Genomic DNA, 24,878 nt, shown 5'->3' with positions numbered 1-24,878 from the left:
TTGTGTTTAAAATTTGAAAAATTGTGTAATGAAAAAGGAATCGAACAAGTGATGTAGAGAAAGTCCATACAAATTCTTCGAATTCCCAATTTCTGAAGGGATCGAACCTGTAATCTTGAAAGACTGATGTAGTTGTGGTGTAGAGAGAGTCCAAAACCGGTGTTTATTGTCTAGCTTACACTGTTAAGCAATTCATAGCACCAAAAATTAAGAACTGAAGAAATGCAACCAACTGTCATGGTGAAGCAGCGTCAAATAAAATGGAACTTGAACAGTGTGAGTTGATGCGTGAAAATGAGAACATGAAATTTCACCACCATTGGTTTCTCGTACTTCTCAGTTTGTTTTTATTGGTCTCAAAAATCTGTCACTCAAAAGAACAGGCATTCTATTTTTGATCACGAACAGTGGCATTTGAAAACCAAGAAGGCCAGGCAGTCAATCCATCCTTCCATGGAAAGAGACCGTGTGGAAAATAATTGCTCGCGTCTTGGAGGCCATGTTTGCGTCTAGTGCTTGCCTGCGAAATTTATGAATGAATTAAGTGCATGCCTTTTTCATGGAGTCATTCCACGTCTTGTAGGCCCTTTGTTTCACAAGTAGAGTAGATAATTGGCAAACTGGCCTTCCAGTAGTGTGAGTCAAGATCGTCACTATTCGCCCCCGCGGGCGCGCGCACCCGACTGACCTTGCACGTCAATGTAGACTAATAATCAGCTTGTCCTAGCCTACAAGTTGAGTCCAACCTAACCAATCTACTGTTATTGTAAAAATAAAATAAAAATAAGCAATATTCCCAATTCAATATATACAGAATCTATAAAAATTAAAAATATTACATTGCAGCTACGATTATCTCTGGAAAAAAGTTTAAGAAAAAAAAGTATACTTACATTATTTACAAATTAAACTTTAAAAGCTGTTTGAAAACACAGTTGAAATTGTGTTTTTTAAAAAATAATTTTTTATTTAATTATTTTTTAATCAAAAATTTGAATGCGGTGAAAATATAAAAATTAATTTTTTTATATTATTAAATTGTTTTGATGTGATGATGTGAAAAATAATTTTTTAATAATAAAATTTTATTATTTTAATATGTTTTCAAAATAAAAAATATTTTAAAAAATAATTATTAACATAATAAAAAATCTGGCATTTTTCTTGCTTACTTTCAAATCCAAACTCTTGACCTTCAATGAAAATCGTGTCTCAAAATTTTTTATCATGGCTCCTTGCTGAAAATGCACAGGATATCAACAAACCTTCAATGCACATAAATGTAGGAGAGATCATGGTTCCTTGCTGAAAATATCAACTTTAATCTCATATTGAACTGAACAAGAGCCTCGAAGAGCATGCATGTTTGATAATGTTTTCACTATTTCAACTTAAATCTACAATACATGGGCAATACGGATTGACTAAGGATCAAATCCAAAAATTAATGGCACGTACGATGATAAAAAAACTACTATGTATTAGCATTATTTTTCTACTCGGTCTCTTTCCATGAAAATCAGGGAGAATAGAATTACCTGATTGGCCTTCTTAATTTCCAAAACCCACCATTGGTGAATTGTAAGCCTTTTTCTTAATCACAACGCGAGAAAGGTAGACGTGAAAGACCAGACGATCTTGACTTGGAACGAGTCCATGGGAATTGATGCCATGCACTTCATTAATAAATTTAGCATTATCATGGAAGGGAAGCATTAGACACAAACATGGCGTCCACTGATTATGAGCCAAAACTTCTTGCAATTTTAAGCATCTCATTTTTCTTGTCCTGTATTTTTGTATCCGTGGCTGCACTTGACTCAGCCTTGCTAGCATCAGAAGGCAAGGCTTTGCTTGAGAGTGGATGGTGGAGTGACTACAGCAACCTCACCTCACGTCGTTGCAACTGGACTGGCATAGTCTGTGATCGGGCTGGAAGCATCACTGAGATTTCCCCACCTCCAGAGTTCCTCCAGGTGGGAGATAAGTTTGCAAAGATGAACTTTTCTTGCTTCTCAAACCTTGCCCGTCTCGACCTGGCCAACCATGAGCTCAGTGGGAGCATCCCGCCTCAAATTTCTATCCTTCCACAACTCAGATACCTCGACCTGTCCTCAAATAATCTAACAGGTGAGTTACCGTCTTCACTTGGAAATCTCAGCCGATTAGTTGTGCTTGATTTTTCTTCCAATAGTTTCATCAATTCCATCCCTCCAGAACTAGGCAATCTTAAAAATCTTATTGCTTTGAGCTTGTCTGATAACGGCTTCAGCGGCCCAATCCCTTCGGCACTTTGTCATTTGGACAATCTAACGTATTTACTTATGGATCGCAATTTTCTCGAAGGTGCCCTCCCAAGAGAAATAGGGAACATGAGAAATCTAGAGATTTTGGACGTGAGTTACAATGGACTTTATGGTCCAATCCCTCCAACATTGGGTAGGTTAGCCAAGTTGAGGTCTTTGATCTTTCGTGATGTCAGAATCAGTGGATCCATTCCTTTGGAAATAGGAAATTTGACGAACCTTGAAGATTTAGATCTTTCCTCTAATTTCATCCTAGGTGGTTCGATTCCTTCAACTTTGGGCTTTTTATCTAATTTGATTCTTCTAAATCTTTCCCACAACCAAATCAACGGATTCATCCTTTCAGAAATACAAAACTTGACAAATTTGGAAGAACTATATTTGAGTTCAAACAATATCAATGGTTTGATTCCTTCAACTTTGAGCCTTTTATCCAATTTGATTCTTCTAGATCTTTCCTACAACCAAATCACCAGTATGATTCCTTTTTTATTTGGCAATTTAACAAGCTTGACAACAATAAACCTTTCCCACAACCAAATCAACGGATTCATCCCTTCGGAAATACAGAACTTGACAAATTTGGAAGAACTATATTTGAGTTCAAACAATATCAATGGTTTGATTCCTTCAACTTTGAGCCTTTTATCCAATTTGATTCTTCTAGATCTTTCCTACAACCAAATCACCAGTTTGATTCCTTTTTCGTTAGGCAATTTAACAAACTTGAGAATGCTAAACCTCTCTCACAACCAAATCAACAGATCCATCCCTGTAGAAATACAGAACTTGACAAATTTGGATGAATTATATTTGAGTTCAAACAATATCAGTGGTTCGATTCCTTCAACTTTGAGCCTTTTATCCAATTTGATTTTTCTAGATCTTTCCTATAACCAAATCACTAGTTTGATTCCTTTTTCGTTAGGTAATTTAACAAGCTTGAGAATGCTAGACCTCTCTCACAACCAAATCAACGGATCCATCCCTGTAGAAATACAGAACTTGATATATTTAGAGGAATTATATTTGAGTTCAAACAATATCTGTGATTCGATTCCTTTATCTTTGAAGTTTTGTAATAATTTGGCCTACCTAGATTTGAGCTTCAATAATTTATATGGAGAGATACCCTCCAGACTATATGATTTGGGCTCTTTAAAATATGTGAATTTTAGTTACAATAATCTCTCAGGCCCTGTTCCCTTGCCTTTGTATCCGCCCTTTAATTGCACATGTGATTTACTTCTTCATGGGCAAATTACCAACGATTCTGCAACTTTTAAAGCTACTGTATTTGAGGGCAACAAAGATTTACACCCTGATTTCTCACGTTGTCCATCTATTTACTTCACACCTTCACAAACCTACTTGTTACCTTCAAAAGACAACAGAATAATTCATTCCATCAAGATATTTCTTCCTATCACCACCATTTCACTTTGTCTCTTGTGTCTCGGATGTTGTTATCTGTCTCGATGCAAGGTTACCCAACCTGAGGCAACATCATCAAAGAATGGAGACTTGTTTTCCATATGCAATTATGATGGGACGATTGCATACGAAGACATCATTGCAGCGACCGAGAACTTTGACCTCAGATATTGTATCGGAACCGGTGGTTATGGGAGCGTCTACCGAGCACAACTTCCAAGTGGGAAATTAGTTGCCTTGAAGAAACTTCATCGTCGAGAGGCAGAGGAGCCAACTTTCGACAAGAGTTTCAAAAATGAGGTGGAAGTGCTCACACAAATACGTCACAGGAGCATTGTAAAGCTTTATGGATTCTGTTTGCACCGGCGCTGCATGTTTCTTGTTTACGAGTACATGGAAAAGGGAAGCTTGTTTTGTGCCTTGAGAAATGATGTCGGAGCTGTGGAACTGAAGTGGATGAAAAGAGCACACATCATCAAAGACATTGCTCACGCATTATCTTACTTGCATCATGATTGCAAGCCGCCAATTGTTCATCGAGACATATCAAGCAGCAATGTCCTGTTGAATTCAGAATCCAAGTCTTTTGTTGCTGATTTTGGCGTGGCTAGACTTCTCGATCCTGATTCGTCCAACCATACTGTACTTGTTGGTACCTATGGATACATTGCCCCAGGTAAAAATATTTCTTCTTAACATCCATATTTACCACTCATGCACTGCAAAACTAAAGCAAACTCTCTTTTAAATATATATATTAATTTCGTTTTGAATATGGACAGAGTTGGCTTATACTATGGCGGTGACAGAGAAATGTGATGTGTACAGCTTTGGAGTTGTGGCGCTTGAAATTTTGATGGGAAGGCATCCGGGAGATATCCTATCACCATCTGCTCAGGCTATTACACTGAAAGAAGTGTTAGATCCTCGTTTGCCACCTCCAACAAATGAGATTGTCATACAGAATTTATGTACCATTGCAAGTCTGATATTTTCTTGCTTACATTCAAATCCAAAAAATCGACCTTCAATGAAATTCGTGTCTCAAGAATTTCTATCTCCCAAGAGATTATTGGGAGGTCTCGAGATTTCTTTGTTGGAGCTGCGAAATCTTGGCTTGCACACCAATGTAGGTGAGATCACAGTTCCTCATTGAAAAAGTCAACTTTGATCTCGCATGGAACTTCAACGAGAGCCTCCAAGAGCATGCGTTTATAGAATTTCTTAATTTTGGATGAACTTTTTTTCATTTGTTTTGTTTTAGCACACTACATGTCTTTGTAATATTTTAGTGTGACATTGTATGTAATTTTAATAATGCACACTTTTCTTGTGCATGATAGCTAGTATCAATATATATGAGCATCATATTAAGTCTACCTCTCTATCTAGGTTAAATTGAAATCATCACTCATCTTATAATTAGGCAAATCCACACTTGAAATATGCAGAAGATATTTGTTAACTCCATTAATTTGTCCCTGCAAGCTCTTGTATAATAGATGCCTGAAAGCAGTGTTTGGATCTACTCTCTACCTTATTATTTATCATTTGGCACAGATGGAATTTCCAATCGTCTTCCACTCCAAAGGAAGATTTACATCTCATGTTTGGGATTGACACGACCAAAAGATTGATGTCTTCTCCCAAGTGCAGGAGTGTCGAAGTAATAAATAATCCGGCAAGACCGGGGTCGAACCACAGAGAGGTTAATTGTATAAATTATAAATAACAAGACAACAACAACAACAATAATAACAATAATAGTAATAGTAATAGTAATAGTAATAGTAATAATAATACTCAGTACGTGGCGTTGTTATACCTGAGAATGATATAAAAGATCGGGCCACAGGTTTCCAGCCTATATACTGAGTTTATGAAAAGATCACAAAGATATATTATATAATATAAACAGAATTTAAATAATAATAATAATAACAATAATAATAATAATAATAGTAATAGTAATAGTAATAATAATAGTAGTAGTAGTAGTAGTAGTAATAATAATAATAATAAAAGAAGAAGAGGAAGAAATTAATGAGAACTTTAAGATGAAAGATTAATGTAAGGATTAAGCAATGATAAAAACAAATGTCAAGGTTAGAGGATCCACCAATGGTATTTCAAATAAGTATAGTATAAACTCTTATTACTCAATTTGGAAACCACACACAGAGGAGGTTCCAATCGAATGATTTGTTATTAATAGCTCATTATAAATTATTAACATGATCATATTAATTATCTTATTTACATAACACCAAACTTTTAAATATTATCAGGAATTCATGATATTAACTGATGTTAACAACAAATCAAGTTCCTTTCATAGCCCAGGTGTAGGTAATACCATACGGTTGGGCTATGAGAGTGCCAAGTATTTGTTGTACCAAGTGTTATACAACACAAATCTAGATTAACCATTTAACAAGGAAGGTATTAAGAATTAGTAAGATAAAAAGATAAGACATGTTAATATTAAATATTAAGGTCCATGTTGAGTTTACACCATACTTATTCTTACACCATTAGTGTAACCTTTTCACCTTGACATAATAAACTTAGCTAAACATAATGAAGAAGAGAAACATAAATAAACAAAACAAGAACATAAAGAAAATACAAGTTAACTAAGTAAAGGAAATGAAATGAAAAACATAAACAAGATATTAATGAAAGCAAAACTTAAAAATTACAAAAAATATAAAAAGAGAAGTAAAGAGCATGAACTTGATCTGAACAACCAAGCTAACCAAATGCATGGCAAATGCCTCCTTTTATAGGCCAAAATTCAGAATTATTGATTTGATGACTAATTGTTGAGTGGGTGGCCAACTTTTAACTTGGTGAAAATCCTTATCTTCTTGTCTGAATAAAACAAAAATGCTACCATCCGAAATGGGTCCTCTGAAAAAACATGAAAGTTGTAGGAAATTGACTCAGCTTTCTAGAAAAAAACAATGGAGGTCATTTGGACTTCTAGAACTCCAGATATGGGCCAAACACTGAACAATGTTCGGGCTGTAGGATAGATTCGGACTTTTCCATTGTTGCTATAATTTGGACTTGAAAACGGCCTTCTTAGATCTTGATGAAACATGAAAGTTGTAGGTCTATGTCTTACTAAGTATGTGTAAAAATTTGAGGTCATTTGGATATCTAGAACTCGAGATATGACCTAATTACCGAACAATATTCCGGTTTGGACTGCACCAACATCTCTTTTTTAAGTTTCACCCTCTCTTTATCTTCACAAATTTCAGTAGTTGAATTCATCAATCAATCCTTTGATTTATGTGATAGGCCTGCATTTAAGATGAACATTTACCATATATTAGAGCATTTTATAGTATTAGACTTGTTATTATAAAACATGCTTTAGTTAAGGAGTTATTGATACTTTAAGTGCAAAATAATGATATAAAACCTTGATAAATATGCACTTTTAAGTACTAATCAGGGACCAAGCTTTGACCTCAAAGGATGGTGAGTCGAGATGTCCACCCTCCATTGTGTAAATTTTGGATATCGGCATGCCCCAACATCGGCCACCATGTCTATCTAGTAAAATGCTCAACACTTTAGTTGTACAAGATTATTTTCAGTCTCAGAGACATTTACTAACAGAGAAAATATATCATTTATGAGCACATGATTTATTCATATTAGCGTCTGATTTATAAAATATTGAAACCAAATTTTGAAGTTGAAATTCTTTACCTTGTTATCACATTGATCATCCCATTAATTTCCCCTTCATGATATCTTTAAATAAGAAAACGCTTGGGGTATGTGCATCTGTCCTGGTGCTCTTAGACAAGCCAGGAAAAAAATTTATTTGGAACATCATATTTTTCCTTGGACGGTCGTTTATAGATTCGTATATGCTAAATGTTTTACATAGTCTAATTATAACAAATGATTATATGACAGTTCATATTCTCCTGCATGAAAGCTCTGTATACCCATTATCATGGTGACAATTGACAAGTCGCCGATCCAATTCTGCAATTATATTAGAATGCAAGGATAACATATTTATTTAGGATTTTATTAATTCTCTCATGGTTGTGTATATTCAATAATTTCCTTTAATGATTACAGCTCCGCATCAGTTTCTTTCTTGTTCGAGGCTTGTCGGGCCTTCTATTGAACCAAAACAAAAACAAACTATTCTACATGTCTACGAAACAAAGCCCAAGCAGCTATTGGCTTAAGCCTTTTTATACCAGCGCGGGATTTCAAATTCTTGCAAGAATCGTACAGGACTAGTCGGGATTATAATACACTCGAAGGTGCCCTCCCCAGAGAAATAGGGAACATGAAAAATCTAGAGATTTTGAACGTGAGTTCCAATGCACTTTACGGTCCAATCCCTCGAACATTGGGTAGGTTAGCCAAGTTGAGGTCTTTGATCTTTTTTATGAACAAAATCAACGGATCCATCCCTTTGGAAATAGGAAATTTGACGAACCTTGAAGATTTAGATCTTTGCTCTAATAACCTAGGTGGTTCAATTCCTTCAACGATGGGTCTTTTATCCAACTTGATTTCTCTATTTCTTTGTGAGAACCAAATCAAAGGATCCATCCCTTTGGAAATAGGAAATTTGATGAATCTACAATATTTAGACCTTTCCTCTAATAGCCAAGGTGGTTTAATTCCTTCAACTTCAGGCTTTTTATCCAATTTGATTTCTATAGATCTTTCCTATAATATCCTAGTTGATTCAATTCCTTCAACTTTAGGCCTTTTATCCAATTTGATTCTTCTAGATCTTTCCTACAACCAAATCAATGGATCCATCCCAATCAAGATAGGAAATTTGATAAATTTGAAAGATTTATATCTGAATTCAAACAATATCAGTGGTTTGATTCCTTCTATAATGGGCCATTATAGAGAACCAAACCTTTTTGAAAACCAAATCAATGGATCCATCCTTTCATCTTTGAAGTATTGTAATAATTTAACCTTCCTAGATTTGAGCTACAATAATTTAAGTGAAGAGATACCCTCCAATCTATATGATTTGACCTCTTTACAATATGTGAATTTTAGTTACAATAATCTCTCAGGCCCTGTTCCCTTGAATTTGCCACCACCCTTTGATTTTAATTTCACATGTGATTTACTTCTTCATGGGAAAATTACCAAGGATTCTGCAACTTTTAAAGCTACTGCATTTGAGGGCAACAAATATTTACACCCTGATTTCTCAAACTGTTTGTTACCTTCAAAAACTAACAGAAGGATTCATTCCATCAAGATATTTCTTTCTATCACCACCATTTCACTTTGTCTCTTGTGTCTCGGATGTTGTTATCTGTCTCGATGCAAGGCTACCCAACCTGAGCCAGCATCATCAAAGAATGGAGACTTGTTTTCCGTATGGAATTATGATGGGACGATTGCATACGAAGACATCATTGTAGCGACCGAGAACTTTGACCTCAGATATTGTATCGGAACCGGTGGTTATGGGAGCGTCTACCGAGCACAACTTCCAAGTGGGAAATTAGTTGCCTTGAAGAAACTTCATCGTCGAGAGGTAGAGGAGTCGGCTTTTGACAAGAGTTTCAAAAATGAGGTGGAAGTGCTCACACAAATACGTCACAGGAGCATTGTAAAGCTTTATGGATTCTGTTTGCACCAGCGCTGCATGTTTCTTGTTTACGAGTACATGGAAAAGGGAAGCTTGTTTTGTGCCTTGAGAAATGATGTTGGGGCTGTGGAATTAAAGTGGATGAAAAGAGCACACATCATTAAAGACATTGCTCACGCATTATCTTACTTGCATCATGATTGCAAGCCGCCAATTGTTCATCGAGACATATCAAGCAGCAATGTTCTGTTGAATTCAGAATCCAAGTCTTTTGTTGCTGATTTTGGTGTGGCTAGACTTCTCGATCCTGATTCGTCCAACCATACAGTACTTGCTGGTACCTATGGATACATTGCCCCAGGTCAAATATTTCTTCTTTATATACGTGTATCACTAATGTCATGCACACCAACATTAAAGCAAACTCTCTTTTATATATTTTTTAATTTCATTTTGTTTATGGACAGAGTTGGCTTATACTATGTTGGTGACAGAGAAAAGTGATGTCTATAGCTTTGGAGTAGTGGCGCTAGAAACGTTGATGGGAAGGCATCCAGGAGATTTCCTATCATCGTCTGCTTAGGCTATTACACTGAAAGAAGTGTTAGATCCTCGTTTGTCACCTCCTACAAATGAAATTGTCATACATAATATATGTATTATTGCAACTCTGGCATTCTCTTACTTACATTCGAATCCAAAATCTCGACCTTCGATGAAATTCGTGTCTCAAGAATTTCTATGTCCTAAGAGATCATTGGCAGGTCTTGAGATTTCTTTGCTGGAGCTGCGATCTCTTGGCATGTACGCAAATGGAGGTGATATCACAGTTCCTAGTTGAAAATGTGAAATTTGAGCTCACATTGAAGTTTATAATATTTCTTAATTTTGGAAGAACTTTTTCTTTTAGTACATTAAATGTCTTTATAATATTTTAGGGTGACATTGTATGTAATTTTAACGAAGCACACTTTTCTCGTGTACTGTAGAATCAATTAGAGCATCACTGTCTGGGTTAAATTGAAATCATCACTCATCTTATAATTAGGCAAATCCCCACTTGAAATATGCAGAAGATATTTGTTAACTCCATTTGTTCCTGCAAGCTCTTGTGTATTGGATGCCTAAAAGCAGTGTTTGGATTGATTTTTTTCCGACTGATGTGCTTTGGTATTTATCATTTGGCACGGATGGGATTTTCCATCATCTTCCGAAGGAATACCACTTCAAGATTTATGTCTCATGTTTGGAACCGCAAGAAGTTAAAAGAGAGAGTTTTTATTGTCTCAGAGACATTTACTAGCAGAAAAAATGATTTCTTCGTATCAGCTTCTGGTTTATAAAAGAATGAAACCAGTTTTTGAAGTTGAAATTCTTTACCATGATACCGCAATATTTATCATCCTTATTCCCCTTCATGATATCTTTAAATGAGAGAAAGCTTGGGGTGTGTGCAACTGTCCTGATGCTCTTAGACAAGCCAGGAAAAGAAAGGTAATCCTCAGGACCAACATCTGTCATCTCTTTCTGAGGGCAAAGCCCAATCCCAAAACTTGTTTGCAGGAGCACTAAACATCAGGCTCTTATTATCATATGCTTCACCACTGCAACACCCCTCCGAGCCGTGAAACAACCTCATTTTCAAAACCTTTCCTCGGTAAATTAACATGCTCACAAGTAACCTGATAAAGATCACAGTAGGATTAAAAGGGAAGAATCACCGAAACATAAAAAACCATCACTGAAATTAAGAACAATGAGATTACTACTAGTAAGTCTAAGTTATTGCTGGAATGGAGAATGGGGCGATAGTAATCAAACATTACAAGGTGTTCATGGACATGATAACTAGAATTCAGTTAAATTTATGTTTTAATAGATAAAAACGTGCATCATAATTTTTATTTTAAAAATAATGATATAATTATCAAAAGCAAAGCAATGGTAAACGGCTAGTTAAGAAAAAGCTTGACGGAGCTGAACAAGATTGAAAAGAAAACAATTGTTTTTTTTTAAAAAAAGGTTTGAGATACTCCAGAGCTAATTTATCACACGAAGACAAAATAATTCTCAATAATAATCAAATAAATTACAAGAAAAATTAATGTTTTCTAGGCCTAATACAACTTAATTGTTTATATACTAGCTACTAGTTATAAAAATAAATTACAATTTGTTTAAATAAGTATTCAACTTATTTTTACTGAAAATAAAAAAATTCTAAAATAACCAGAAAAAATAAAGAAAAAAAATCCAAATACATGTAGAAAAAACAAGAAAATTAAGAAAATAATGTTGTCGAGGCCTAATATGAAAGCCTTTTTGACTTTAACTTTTTACAGTAGCAACCCATTAATTATAAAACAAGGCATTTAGAATATCCCGGTAAAATTCAAATAATATCTAACGACAGAAAAAAGAGAGAGCTTATTTTCGTTAAAAAAAAATTATTAAATTAGAATGCAAGGATAATATATTTATTTAGGATTTTATTAATTATCTCATAGCTGTGTATTCAATAATTTTCTTTAATGATTACAGCCCCCTATAAGTTTCTTGTTTGCGGGCCCTCAATTGAACCAAAACCGAAACAAACTATTCTAACATGTATACGAAACAAGCCCAAGCAGCTAATGGCTTAAGCCTTCTTATACCAGCGTGGGATTTCAAATAGAATAGTATTGCACTAGTTGATATTAATTATTTTTAAAAATAATTTTTATTTTTTATTTGAAAATGTATTAAAATAATATATTTTTTATTTTTAAAAATTTATTTTTGACACCAGCAAATTATAAAGATCTAAAATCATAAAAAAATTAATTTGAAATAAAAACATAAAAAATAAATTTTTTTAAAATGCTTTTAAAACGCAAAAATAAACAACAAACTAGCTCTAAGATTACCAGAATACAAAAACATTATAATATTATTAATTTTAATTTTAATTTATTTTTTTTCTTATCTTTATTCTTTTGTAATTTGTTTTCTTGAAAAATTATTATACAAAGAATAAGAAAATGATGTTTCAATGTAACAATGACAACATTATTTCATTTTTATACTACATTAAAAATATGCTTAAAATCTTACATTTCTTTATTAACTCATGTGATCTTCATTATATTTTATTATATGTAAGCTTTGAATTTTTATTTCACAATTAATTATTTACTCGCCATAAAAAAACACGTTAATAACATCTACACATTAATTCATTTACGTTAGAAAAAAAAACAATAATCAACTTTCAGCTAGGCAAATCGAATCGACACGTCAACATTTTTTTTTTTTTGCATTTATCGACAAAGATTATTCTTGATTTATTTAATTAAATGCATGTATATGCCTTTAGATTTACAACTAGATTTCTTTTTGTACAAAAACACATTTGAAAAGCTTGTATATGTTTTTTCTTCCAAAAAAATTATTTGACCCGCAGAGAAGCGCATGTCAAATAACTAGTAGTAGAAACTAAAAGAGGTGATGATTTTATTGTTAATCACCTCATAAAACACTATTTATTTTAATAGTGTTTTTTTTCCTTTTTTTTCACTTTCTAAATCTATGTTTCTCCTTAATTTCATACTTCAACATTTAGTTTATTGAAGATTGAACTTCATAATTTATTGTGGTATGCTTTATACATGGTCAGCCTAGTCTCATAATCTATGTAAGGGGTTTGGCGGGTTAATTCGATTGAATTGAGTTTTTTTTAATTGATATTTTTTTTCAATCTCATCTTTCAATATTAGGTTGATTGACAATTATACTTCATGATTTATTTTGATTTGTTTTTTATGAGGTTATTTCAATTTCATGACTCGAGTCGTGAGTTTGGCGGGTTAACCCAGTTGACTCGAGTTTTTTTTTTAATCTTTTTTAATTAATATTTTTTCAATTTTATCTTTCAACATTGAGTTGATTATGAATTAGATTTCATGATTTATTTGGTTTGTTTTTTATGAGATCATCTTGATCTTATGACTTGAATCACATGTTTTGCAGGTTAACTCGTGTAGATTGAGGTCGTTTTATTGTATCTTGTTTTTATGTTGATTTTTCCCCTTTCAATTTCAACTTTCAATAATAGATTTATTGAAAATTGAGTTTTATAATTTTATTTATTTATTTTCTATGACTTAGTTTATTTTTTTATTTACTTTCTATAAAGTTATCCTGATTTCTTGATCTGGATCATGGGTTTGACAGTGTGTAACTCAGATCAATTTTTTTTTTTAATATTTTTTTTAATTTTATCCTTCAACATTTAGTTAATTTGGAATTAGGCTTCAAATTTTTTTTGGTCTTGCTTTTTATAAAGTTATCCTAACCTCATTACCTGGGTCACAATTTGGCTAGCAACTTGCGTTGACTCATGTTTTTTTTTTTTTTAAATTTTATCCCTAAACATTGAGATTTCTTATCTCAAGTTGTATAGGTCAACTCAAGTTCGTTTGTTGTTTTTTTAGTTTAATTATTTTTTCTCAATTTTATCCTTTAACATTTGGTTGATTTATGATTAAGCTTCATATTTATTTTTGCTTTCTATGAGGTTATTCAGTCTTATTATATATGTCACAAGTTTGGTTGGTTAACTTGAGTTGATTTGGTTTTTTTGAATTGATTTTTTTTTTCAATTTCATCCTTCAACATTGGATTGATTGAGAATTAAACTTTATAACTTATTTTAATTTGTTTTATAATGAGTTATTTCAGTCATATGACCCAGGTTATAGCTTTGACAGGTTAACTTGAGTTGTTTGTTTTTTGATCTCTTTTTTTAATTGATTTTTTGTATTTCATCTTTTAACATTGATTTAATTGAGAATTGAGTTTTATATTTAATTTTGATTTACTTTGTATGTGGTTATTCCGGTCTTATTATTCGAGTTGTGAATTTGACATGTTAACTCGAGTCGATTCAATATGTTTTTGTCTTGATATTTTTTCAAAAACATGTTGTCTTGAATTTTTTTAGTGAAACTATATTTTTAATAATTTTTCAAGTTACTTTTTGACCCATTAAGTTAACTAGGTCACTTCAACTTAACCTTTACATTGTTTTAATTTTTTTCAACTAAAAAACACGATAATAACAAGTATATAGTTTTTAACCATAAAAAAACTAATCTTAGCTGCAACATAGTAATAACAATATCTAGTCTACTCTATTTATGAAAGTAAGGCCTAAAAGACGTGGGCAATACGGATCGACTGAAATCCACAAATTAATGGCAAGAGGATCAGAATACATGTATTAATTTGGATTATTTTCTGCTCGATCTCTTTCCACGAAAATCAGGGAGAATAGATTAACAGACTGCCCTTCTTAATTTCCAAATGATACTATTGGTGATTGCTGAACCTTTTTCTCCTTTGTGGAAAAATAAAAAAAAACTAGCTAGACAATCTGAAGCTATTGTCTTAGGCATTGGAATTGATAGAATGAAAAGTCTTGCAATGAACGCATATGCCCACGCATCATCTTCGGTCTCAAAAAGACAGTAAGAATAGTACACGTGAAAGACCAGAGGAACTTGACTTGGAATGAGTTCATGAAAAAACCATGCACTTCAATCATAAATTTAGCATTCTCATTGAAGGGAAGCATTGCACGCAAACATGGCATCCATTGATTATGAGCCAAAACTTCTCGCGATTTTAAGCATCTCATTTTTCTTGTCCTGTATTTTTGTATCTAGTACTGGTCTTGTGGCTGCACTTGATGACTCAGCCTTGCTAGCATCAGAAGGCAAGGCTTTGCTTGAGAGTGGATGGTGGAGTCAACACAGCAACGTCACCTCACATCGTTGCAAGTACTGGCCTGGCATATTTTGTGATCGGGCTGGAAGAATCACTAAGATTTCCCCACCTCCAGAGTTCCTCAAGGTGGGAAATAAGTTTGGAAAGATGAACTTTTCTTGCTTCTCAAACCTTGTCCGTCTCCACCTGGCCAACCATGAGCTCAATGGAAGCATCCCGCCTCAAATTTCTATCCTTCCACAACTCACATACCTCAACCTGTCCTCAAATAATCTAGCAGGTGAGTTACCGTCTTCACTTGGAAATCTCAGCCGATTAGTTGAGCTTGATTTTTCTTCCAATGATTTCATCAATTCCATCCCTCCAGAACTAGGCAATCTTAAAAATCTTGTTACTTTGAATTTGTCTTATAACAGCTTCAGCGGCCCAATCCCTTCGGCACTTTGTCATTTGGACAATCTAACGCATTTATTTATGGATCATAATAGTCTCGAAAGTGCCCTCCCTAGAGAAATAGGCAACATGAGAAATCTAGAGAGTTTGGACGTGAGTTCTAATACACTTACTGGTCCAATCCCTCGAACATTGGGTAGGTTAGCCAAGTTGAGGTCTTTGATCCTTTCTCGCAACGCAATCAATGGATCCATCCCTTTAGAAATAGGAAATTTGACGAATTTAAAAGATTTACAGCTTAGATCTAATATCCTAGTTGGTTCAATTCCTTCAACGATAGGTTTTTTATCCGATTTGACTAATCTAGATCTTTCTTATAACGGAATCAATGGATCCATCCCTTTGCAAATAGGAAATTTGACGAATCTAGAACATTTAGATCTTTCCTCTAATATCCTAGCTGGTTCAATTCCTTCTACATTTGGTCTTTTATCCAATTTAATTCTTTTGCATCTTTTTGACAATCAAATCAATGGATCCATCTCTTCAGAAATAGGAAATTTGACAAAACTATATCGTTTGTTTCTCAAAGGCAACAAAATTAGTGGTTCGATTCCTATTTCATTAGGAGATTTAAAAAACTTGGCATTTCTAGACCTATCTAACAACCAAATCATGGGATCCATCCCGTTGGAAATACGAAACTTGATAAATTTGGAAGAATTATATCTGAGTTAAAACATTATCAAAGGTTCATTTCCAATTATACTCGGCAGTTTAACCAATTTAAAGAAACTAGACCTTTCTCATAACCAAATCAATGGATCCATAGCTTCATCTTTGAAGAATTGTAAATATTTGACCTATCTAGATTTGAGCTACAGTAATTTAAGTGGACAAATACCCTCCCAACTATATAATTTGCCCTCTTTATCTTATGTGAATTTTCGTTATAATAACCTCTCAGGCTTTGTTCCCTTGCAATTGCCACAACCCTTTGATGTGTCTTTCACCTGTGATTCTCTCCATAGCCAAAGAACCAACAGTCCTGAAATTTTTCAAGATACTGCATTTGAGGGCAACAAAGATTTACACCCTGATTTGTCACGTTGTTCATCTATTTACTCCCCACCTTCAAAAACCTACTTGTTACCTTCAAAAGACAACAGAATAATTCATTCCATCAAGATATTTCTTCCTATCACCACCATTTCACTTTGTCTCTTGTGTCTCGGATGTTGTTATCTGTCTCGAAGCAAGGCTACCCAACCTGAGCCAGCATCATCAAAGAATGGAGACTTGTTTTCCATATGGAATTATGATGGGAGGATTGCATACGAAGACATCATTGCAGCGACCGAGAACTTCGACCTCAGATACTGTATCGGAACCGGTGGTTATGGGAGCGTCTACCGAGCACAACTTCCAAGTGGGAAATTAGTTGCCTTGAAGAAACTTCATCATCGAGAGGCAGAGGAGCCGGCTTTTGACAAGAGTTTCAAAAATGAGGTGGAACTGCTCACACAAATACGTCACAGGAGCATTGTAAAGCTTTATGGATTCTGTTTGCACCAGCGCTGCATGTTTCTTGTTTACGATTACATGGAAAAAGGAAGCTTGTTTTGTGCCTTGAGAAATGATATCGGAGCTGTGGAATTGAAGTGGATGAAAAGAGCACGCATCATCAAAGACATTGCTCACGCATTATCTTACTTGCATCATGATTGCAACCCGCCAATTGTTCATCGAGACATATCAAGCAGCAATGTCCTGTTGAATTCAGAATCCAAGTCTTTTGTTGCTGATTTTGGTGTGGCTAGACTTCTCGATCCTGATTCGTCCAACCATATTGTACTTGCTGGTACCTATGGATACATTGCCCCGGGTAAAAATATTTCTTCTTAACATACATATTTACCATTTATGCACTGCAAAACTAAAGCAAACTCTCTTCATATATATATATATATATATATATATATATATATATATTAATTTCGTTTTGTATGTGGACAGAGTTGGCTTATACTATGGTGGTGACAGAGAAATGTGATATTTACAGCTTCGGAGTTATGGCGCTTGAAACTTTATTGGGAAGGCATCCGGGAGATATCCTATCATCATCTGCTCGGGCTATTACACTGAAAGAAATGTTAGATCCTCGTTTGCCACCTCCAACAGATGAAATTGTCATCCAGAATATATGTACAATTGCAACTCTGGCATTCTCTTGCTTATATTCGAATCCAAAATCTCGACCTTCAATGAAATTCGTGTCTCAAGAATTTATATCTCCCAAGAGATTACTGGGAGGTCTCGAGATTTCTTTGTTGGAGCTGCGAAATCTTGGCTTGCACATAAATGTAGGTGAGATCACAGTTCCTCGCTGAAAAAGTCAACTTCGAGCTCGCATGGAACTTCAACGAGAGCCTCCAAGAGCATGTGTTTATAGAATTTCTAAATTTTGGATGAACTTTTGTTTTTTTAGCACACTACATGTCTTTGTAATATTTTAGTGTGACATTGTATGTAATTTTAATAATGCAGACTTTTCTTGTGCATGATAGCTAGTATCAATATATATGAGCATCGTAATAAGTCTACCTCTCTGTCTAGGTTAAATTGAAATCATCACTCATCTTATAATTAGGCAAATCCCCACTTGAAATATACAGAAGATATTTGTTAACTCTATAAATTTGCCCCTGCAAGCTCTTGTATAATAGATGCCTGAAAGCAGTGTTTGGATCTACTTTCTACAGTCTATTCTGACTCCGTCACTATCTGAGCAACATGTTTTGCTCATTTTTTTTATCTGAATGATGCACCTTATTTAATTATCATTGGGCACAGACGGAATTTCCAATCATCTTCCACTTCAAGATTTATGTCTCATGTTTGGAATCAAGCTTTGACTTCAAAGAATGGTGAATTGAGATGTCCTCCCTCCATCATATCTATCTAGTCGTAATACACAACATTGTACGTAGCTGTACAGGATACCTAGCTATAGATTATTTGGAGCATCATATTTTTCCTTGGACGTTCGTTCATAGATCGTATATGCTAAATGTTTTACATAGTCTAATTATAACAAATGATTATATGACAGTTCATATTCTCCTGCATGAAAGCTCTATATACATACCCATTATCTTGGTGACAATTGACAAGTCGCCGATCCAATTCTGCAATTATATTAGAATGCAAGGATAATATATTTATTTATGATTTTATTAATGGCTGTGTATATTCAATAATTTCCTTTAATGATTACAGCCCCGCATCAGTTTCTTGTTCGAGGCTTTTCGGGCCTTTAATTGAACCTAAACAAAAACAAACTATTCTAACATGTACACGAAACAAAGCCCAAGCAGCTATTGGCTTAAGCCTTTTTATATGAGCAAGACTAATCAGCACGAGATTTCAAATTCCTGCAAGAATTACCAGAACCCACAAACGTGGCAACTCAAGGGCCTCATCATCCAAAACCAAAAGGCAAGTCCACCCCTAAAAGACAAGATTGTAGGGTTGTACAGGTCTCCTTCTGCAATTACTTGTCAAGTCCTCCAACTATTGCCTAATTCTTAATCAAGTCCTCAATCCAAACTGGATATCCATCACACATTATCTAATTCACCCGTCACCATAAAAAAAATTAAAAATTGAAATAACTACTTTGTTTAAGATGGATGGTTCTATGGTTCTGATTTACAAATCTTGAGATCAAACTTAGAATGACATGAAAGTCTTTGGTTTAGAATAAATAAATCATCTCTTTTTAGATTAAAAGTTACTTCTAACACGATAATAATAAATAGTTAAGTCTAGTTTTATGATTTTAAAGAAAAACATTTAAAATCAAAAGTCAGTTTAAAAAAGATTACGAGTAATTCATTCTAAATATTTACAGTAAACGGAGCCAGAATTTCAAGAGCCTTTCATTATTAAAATTTACACCCTCACATAAAATCCAAACAAATTTAGAAACGCGATAAAGTCGTTCAGATTAGGCTGAAAAAAGAAAAAAGAAACCAACGATTTTTCAATCTTCCCGCTTATTGCTTAATCAAGCAGAGATGGTGGTTGCTTAGATTTTCTCCTTCAATTATAGTTTATCGTTCAGTTTCAACCATAAACAGGCAAGACTCCCACGAATCCAGGCTGTTTTCGGACACCAATTAAGTGGGACCCAAGGTTCAGCTTCTAAACTCCGACAGCACAGAACTGCCCATAGTTAAAACCCTGTAAGGGAAAATAGTTTTCACTCTCCTTCTGTCGTCAACTGAAAGTTAAAAAAATAACTGTAATAAAAAACCATGACGACTATCTTGTTTTGGTCAACCTTTTCTACCTTTGCTGATCATTTTCACTCTCCTTTCTTGATTGCTTCTTCTTGTTGGTTTCTCTTCTATTTTACCACTATTTAATTACAAAATATTTATTATAATATTTAAAAAAAAACAAAAAACAAAATACAGCACCCTTTTTCTCCCTTCCCCTACTTCTCCTTCCTCTCGGTTTCCTACTCATATTAGTTCCCATTTCGAATAAGGGAAATAAGCCCTAATAATCGAAGTTGAATCGGCCTCATGGATGGTTCAATTCTCCTGGACCTACTTGTTGAAGTGCCAAACAAGAAGTAGGGAAGAGGGTTTTTGGAATCTCTGTAAATTGAAGACCTTTTGATAGCTCAAGGAGGATATAGGTATGGCTGTTGTAATGGGATTTTGCATTTAAATGTTTTTGAAATGTAAGGAGTTTCTTTCTCTTGCTTGTGATCTTTGCTGTTTCCTAATTTGCTCACAGAGCAGTAAGAAGAAAAGGGTATTTGAGTTTAAGTTTGATTTGTGGTGTTAATGGGGGAATTCGGTTAATTTGATTATATCATTGATTAAAAGTGTTAGTGATTCTGTTGGGCATCGTTAATATTGAATGTGTTAAAGGTGTTTTGTCAATCCCTAATGCATTTATGAACCTTTGTTGCCCATCAGTACTACTGTACTTCTTGATGTCCTCTCTGTTTCGACTTGTCTGTTCTTTTTTTTTTTTTTAATGTTTGCTGCAAGTGTTTTTCTCTAGATTAGATAATTTGAGCAAATTCGGGGACTTAGAATTGGTGATTTACCGCACAATTTTCACTGAAATGGAAGGGAAAGGCGTGCTATTACTTTGCGCAACTCGTCAGTGCCTGCCTGCTTGTGCACTTCTTCATCTCCACATTTTCTTTCATTGCTATAGTTGAACTTGTTATCTGCTAGACTGGATAATTGAGCTTGCCAAATGGCAATTTTGAGGTTTAGATTGCCAATTCGGTATTGTCACTGGATTAGAAGGGAAACGTTACTTTTGTATGCTTGCTTGCTCTCTTTTAGTGTGATTAATCTCTTTTTTCTTAAACTTGGGCCAATTTAATCTTCTCCTTGTGCTGTTATTACTGCCTTATCAAAGCGAGGATATGACTTGGGAAAAACTAAGTTTAGCGTTTTCTGACTGGACACTGCTTTATTGCAGCAGGTTTATTTAGATCAAATGGCCGAAAGCTGGGATGGAAGTTATGATCCTGGTAGCCAATCAGATGACAGTCATTACTTTGAAAGACTCCGTGTAGAGCCAATTTATGATGCATTTGTCTGCCCTTTAACAAAGCAGGTTATGCGTGATCCTGTCACCTTAGAAAATGGTCAAACTTTTGAACGTGAAGCAATAGAGAAGTGGTTCAAGGAATGCAAGGAGAGTGGAAGGGAGTTGGTTTGCCCCTTGACTCAAAAGGAGTTGAAAAGCACAGACCTCAACCCCAGTATAGCTTTGCGGAACACCATTGAAGAGTGGACTGCTAGGAATGAAGCTGTTCAACTTGATATGGCATGCAGATCTCTAAACCTGGGCAGTCCAGAAAGTGATGTTATGCATTCTTTGAAGTATATTCAATACATGTGCCATAAGAGCCGATCGAATAAGCATGTTGTGCGCAATGCTGATTTAATACCCATGATCGTTGAAATGTTGAAGAGTACCAGTCGTAGAGTCCGGTGTATTGCTTTGGAAACCCTTCAAACTGTGGTCGAGGATGATGCTGATAATAAGGTCGTGCCAGGTTTGCTTGTTATTGCTGTATAGCTTCCATGACATCATTAGAGTTATGCATTGCTGTTATTAGAGTTATGTGTTGCTGTGTAGCTTCCTTGACATCAACAGAGTTATACATTGCCTGTCTCCTGTTAACGGATCTTCTTTGTTTTGCAGGCAATAGTGGCTGAGGGTGACACGGTGCGGACCATAGTTAAGTTTTTGTCTCATGAACAATCCATAGAAAGGGAAGAAGCTGTCTCCTTGCTGCTTGAGCTCTCAAAATCCGAAGCCTTGTGCGAGAAGATTGGTTCAATCAATGGAGCAATTCTCATTTTGGTTGGAATGACAAGTAGCAAATCAGAAAATCTTTCAACTGTTGAGAAGGCTGATAAAACTCTGGAAAATCTGGAGAAGTGTGAGAACAATGTACGGCAGATGGCTGAAAATGGTAGACTGAAACCTCTTTTGAATCAAATCCTTGAAGGTACCTCCTTTGAGCTCAATGTTTCTATTATTTTTGAATGTCATGCAAACATTAGGGTTGTCCTTTGCTAATGCACCTGTACTAATTATGTTAAAATTTGTGATCTGGAGGTAGATGGTAGAAGCCATATAAATTGCAACTTTTGCTGCCTTTACCCTTTCTTTTTTTACACATCATGATTGCTAGTTGCTATTTTGTAGATCTACAGATGCTGCTATTTAAGTATTTGCTTCATTTGGTCCTCCAATTCTATTTTTTTTTCCAAAATTCAACTTGGTGTTTTAAAAAAATTGGTTTCATGTATTTTTTCTTCCTATAATTGTAGTATCATGTTAGAATAATATAAGTCTAATCTTGAAGTCTCACCTAACAGTTTAAACTTTTGGGTTGAGATGATTTTTTGACATGATATCAAAACATTATGGGTCTATGCAAGTTTCAAACTCAAAGAGCTTTTCACTTGAAGGGTTGGGACCTTATCTAACATAGTATTAGAGCATTAATGATCAAACGGTCATAAGTTTGAATCTCATTTTTTTATTTTAATTAAAATTAATTAATAGCACATGGTAGTGTGAATCTGTCCAATTTCCAAGCCTAAAAGGTTTTCATTTGAAGGGGTATATAAAAGAATAATATAACTCAAATCTTGGGATCTCACCTAATATTCTAAACTTTTGGGTTGAGATGGTTCTTTGATATCCTTGATATTTAGGTCCAAATGCATACATCTGATCATGCACATGCCAAATTCCTCTGATTAATGTGTAACCAGAAAGAAAATGTTGCAGGCCCACCAGAAACTAAACTGTCTATGGCTTCATACCTGGGTGAGCTGGTCTTGAACAATGATGTGAAAGTCCTTGTTGCTAGAGCTGTTGGTTCATCTCTGATCAATATAATGAGAAGTGGTAATGTACAGTCAAGAGAAGCTGCTTTGAAAGCTTTGAATCAAATTTCATCTTATGAGGCAAGTGCCAAGGTTTTGATTGAGGCTGGAATTCTTCCTCCTCTTGTCAAAGACCTCTTTACTGTTGGCTCCAACCAGCTCCCCATGCGTCTCAAAGAGGTCTCAGCCACAATTCTCTCCAATGTTGTAAACTCCGGCAATGACTTTGATTTGATTCCTGTTGGACCTGACCATCAGACTCTTGTTTCAGAAGACATAGTGCAGAACCTACTCCATCTAATTAGCAACACTGGTCCAGCTATTGAATGCAAGCTTCTGCAGGTTCTTGTTGGACTGACTAGTTCTCCATCTACTGTTTTAAATGTTGTCGCTGCCATTAAAAGCTCAGGTGCTATTATCAGTTTGGTTCAGTTTATTGAGGCCCCCCAGAGGGATTTGCGTGTAGCTTCCATAAAACTTCTCCAGAATGTCTCTCCACACATGGGCGAGGAATTAGCTGATGCTCTCCGTGGCACAGCTGGCCAGCTTGGAAGCCTTTTCAAGGTTGTAGCAGAAAACGTAGGAATCACAGAAGAGCAAGCAGCTGCAGTTGGCCTTTTAGCTGAGCTCCCAGAGAGGGATTTGGGTCTCACTAGGCAGATGCTAGATGAAGGCGCCTTTCCCTTAATCATCTCCATAGTGGTAAAAATCCGCCAGGGGGAGATTAGGGGTGCCCGCTTTATGACACCATTTTTAGAAGGACTAGTACGGGTTCTTGCAAGGGTTACTTTTGTGTTGGCTGAAGAGCCAGATGCCGTTAAGCTCTCCCGTGAGCACAATCTTGCTGCTCTTTTCATTGAACTGCTTCAGTCGAATGGGCTTGACAATGTACAGATGGTCTCTGCAATGGCACTAGAGAACTTATCTCAAGAGTCAAAAAATTTAACAAGATTGCCTGAGTTGCCGCCTCCTACTTTCTGTGCCTCAATCTTTTCATGTCTTAGCAAACAGCCTGTCATAACTGGATTGTGCCGGCTCCACCGAGGAACATGTTCCCTAAAAGATTCATTCTGTCTTCTGGAAGGACAGGCTGTTGAGAAGCTGGTAGCTCTTTTAGACCACACGAATGAGAAAGTGGTTGAAGCAGCTCTTGCAGCAATTTCTACTTTGTTGGATGATGGGGTTGCCATTGAACAAGGGGTTGCAGTGCTGTGTGTGGCAGAGGGAATTAGACCTATAATTGAAGTGTTACTGGAGAAACGAACAGAGAATCTGAGAAGGAGGGCAGTTTGGGCTGTCGAGAGACTTTTACGGACTGAAGACATAGCATATGATGTTTCTGGAGATCCAAATGTGAGTACTGCACTTGTTGATGCTTTCCAGCATGCTGACTATCGAACACGGCAGATTGCTGAGCGTGCCCTGAAACATGTTGATAAGATACCCAATTTCTCTGGTATCTTTCCAAATATGGGTTAGGCCGCTTCCTGATCCTGGAGCCGTATGTAATTCATCGTGTGTCCCGAGCCATTTATGGTTATGCTAGCGTTAAGCTGCAGGTAGATATTGTTGTAAACAGATTTTTCATCTGTAAAGGTTTTGAAAGTGTTCATTGGTTTCTAATCATGCTACTTCTTGCTTTCCTTTTTATTTCTTTTTCCTCTTTTTTTCTTCCACGATTACATATATTGTACTAGTACTGAGAGTTGGATATTGGTTAGAGTTGTTTTCCATCTTCCAAGATTAATCATTCTTAACCTTCTATATTTTCTGAGATCAATCAACAATTTAATGAATAATCCAGTGTTGTAACCTTTAAGAATCGGAGCAGCTTAGGTCAGTGATGGCTTTACAGGTTTTGAACCACATCCTCAAGGGAAGGGTACAGCTGTTGAGTTTAAGCAAAGTACCTTAACCTTCTTT

At 35.2% G+C, this 24,878-nt stretch overlaps 3 protein-coding genes and 1 pseudogene across 4 annotated transcripts; all 4 read left to right on the top strand.

The window, feature by feature from the left end:
* The first annotated feature begins 1,727 nt into the window (after nt 1-1,727).
* Nucleotides 1,728-4,896, top strand: LOC118041979 (uncharacterized). The gene is made up of 2 exons (XM_035049475.1): nt 1,728-4,416; nt 4,523-4,896. Exons 1-2 carry the CDS (start codon nt 1,728-1,730, stop codon nt 4,894-4,896), a joined length of 3,063 nt encoding a protein of 1,020 aa, XP_034905366.1.
* A 3,171-nt stretch (nt 4,897-8,067) lies between these two features.
* Nucleotides 8,068-10,340, top strand: LOC118041977 (MDIS1-interacting receptor like kinase 2-like; annotated as a pseudogene).
* Nucleotides 10,341-14,744: 4,404 nt separating this feature from the next.
* Nucleotides 14,745-18,103, top strand: LOC118041976 (uncharacterized). The gene is given in 2 exon segments (XM_073407501.1): nt 14,745-17,395; nt 17,527-18,103. Coding segments are annotated over 2 exon segments (2,793 nt in total). The 5' UTR covers nt 14,745-14,976; the 3' UTR covers nt 17,901-18,103.
* Nucleotides 18,104-19,849: 1,746 nt separating this feature from the next.
* On the top strand, nt 19,850-24,702 carry LOC118042065 (U-box domain-containing protein 44). 2 transcript variants are annotated; one of them, XM_035049615.2, is made up of 4 exons: nt 19,850-20,218; nt 21,028-21,597; nt 21,757-22,066; nt 22,858-24,702. In XM_035049615.2, exons 2-4 carry the CDS (start codon nt 21,043-21,045, stop codon nt 24,432-24,434), a joined length of 2,442 nt encoding a protein of 813 aa, XP_034905506.1. In that variant the 5' UTR covers nt 19,850-20,218; nt 21,028-21,042; the 3' UTR covers nt 24,435-24,702. The 2 variants fall into 2 exon arrangements, with proteins under 2 accessions (XP_034905506.1, XP_034905505.1); XM_035049614.2 differs by having other exon boundaries at nt 21,025-21,597.
* The last annotated feature ends 176 nt before the right edge of the window (nt 24,703-24,878 follow it).

This window comes from Populus alba, chromosome 2 (assembly GCF_005239225.2).
Source record: "Populus alba chromosome 2, ASM523922v2, whole genome shotgun sequence".
Taxonomy (NCBI): domain Eukaryota; kingdom Viridiplantae; phylum Streptophyta; class Magnoliopsida; order Malpighiales; family Salicaceae; genus Populus; species Populus alba.
This window is presented reverse-complemented; position numbering and strand designations above follow the sequence as displayed.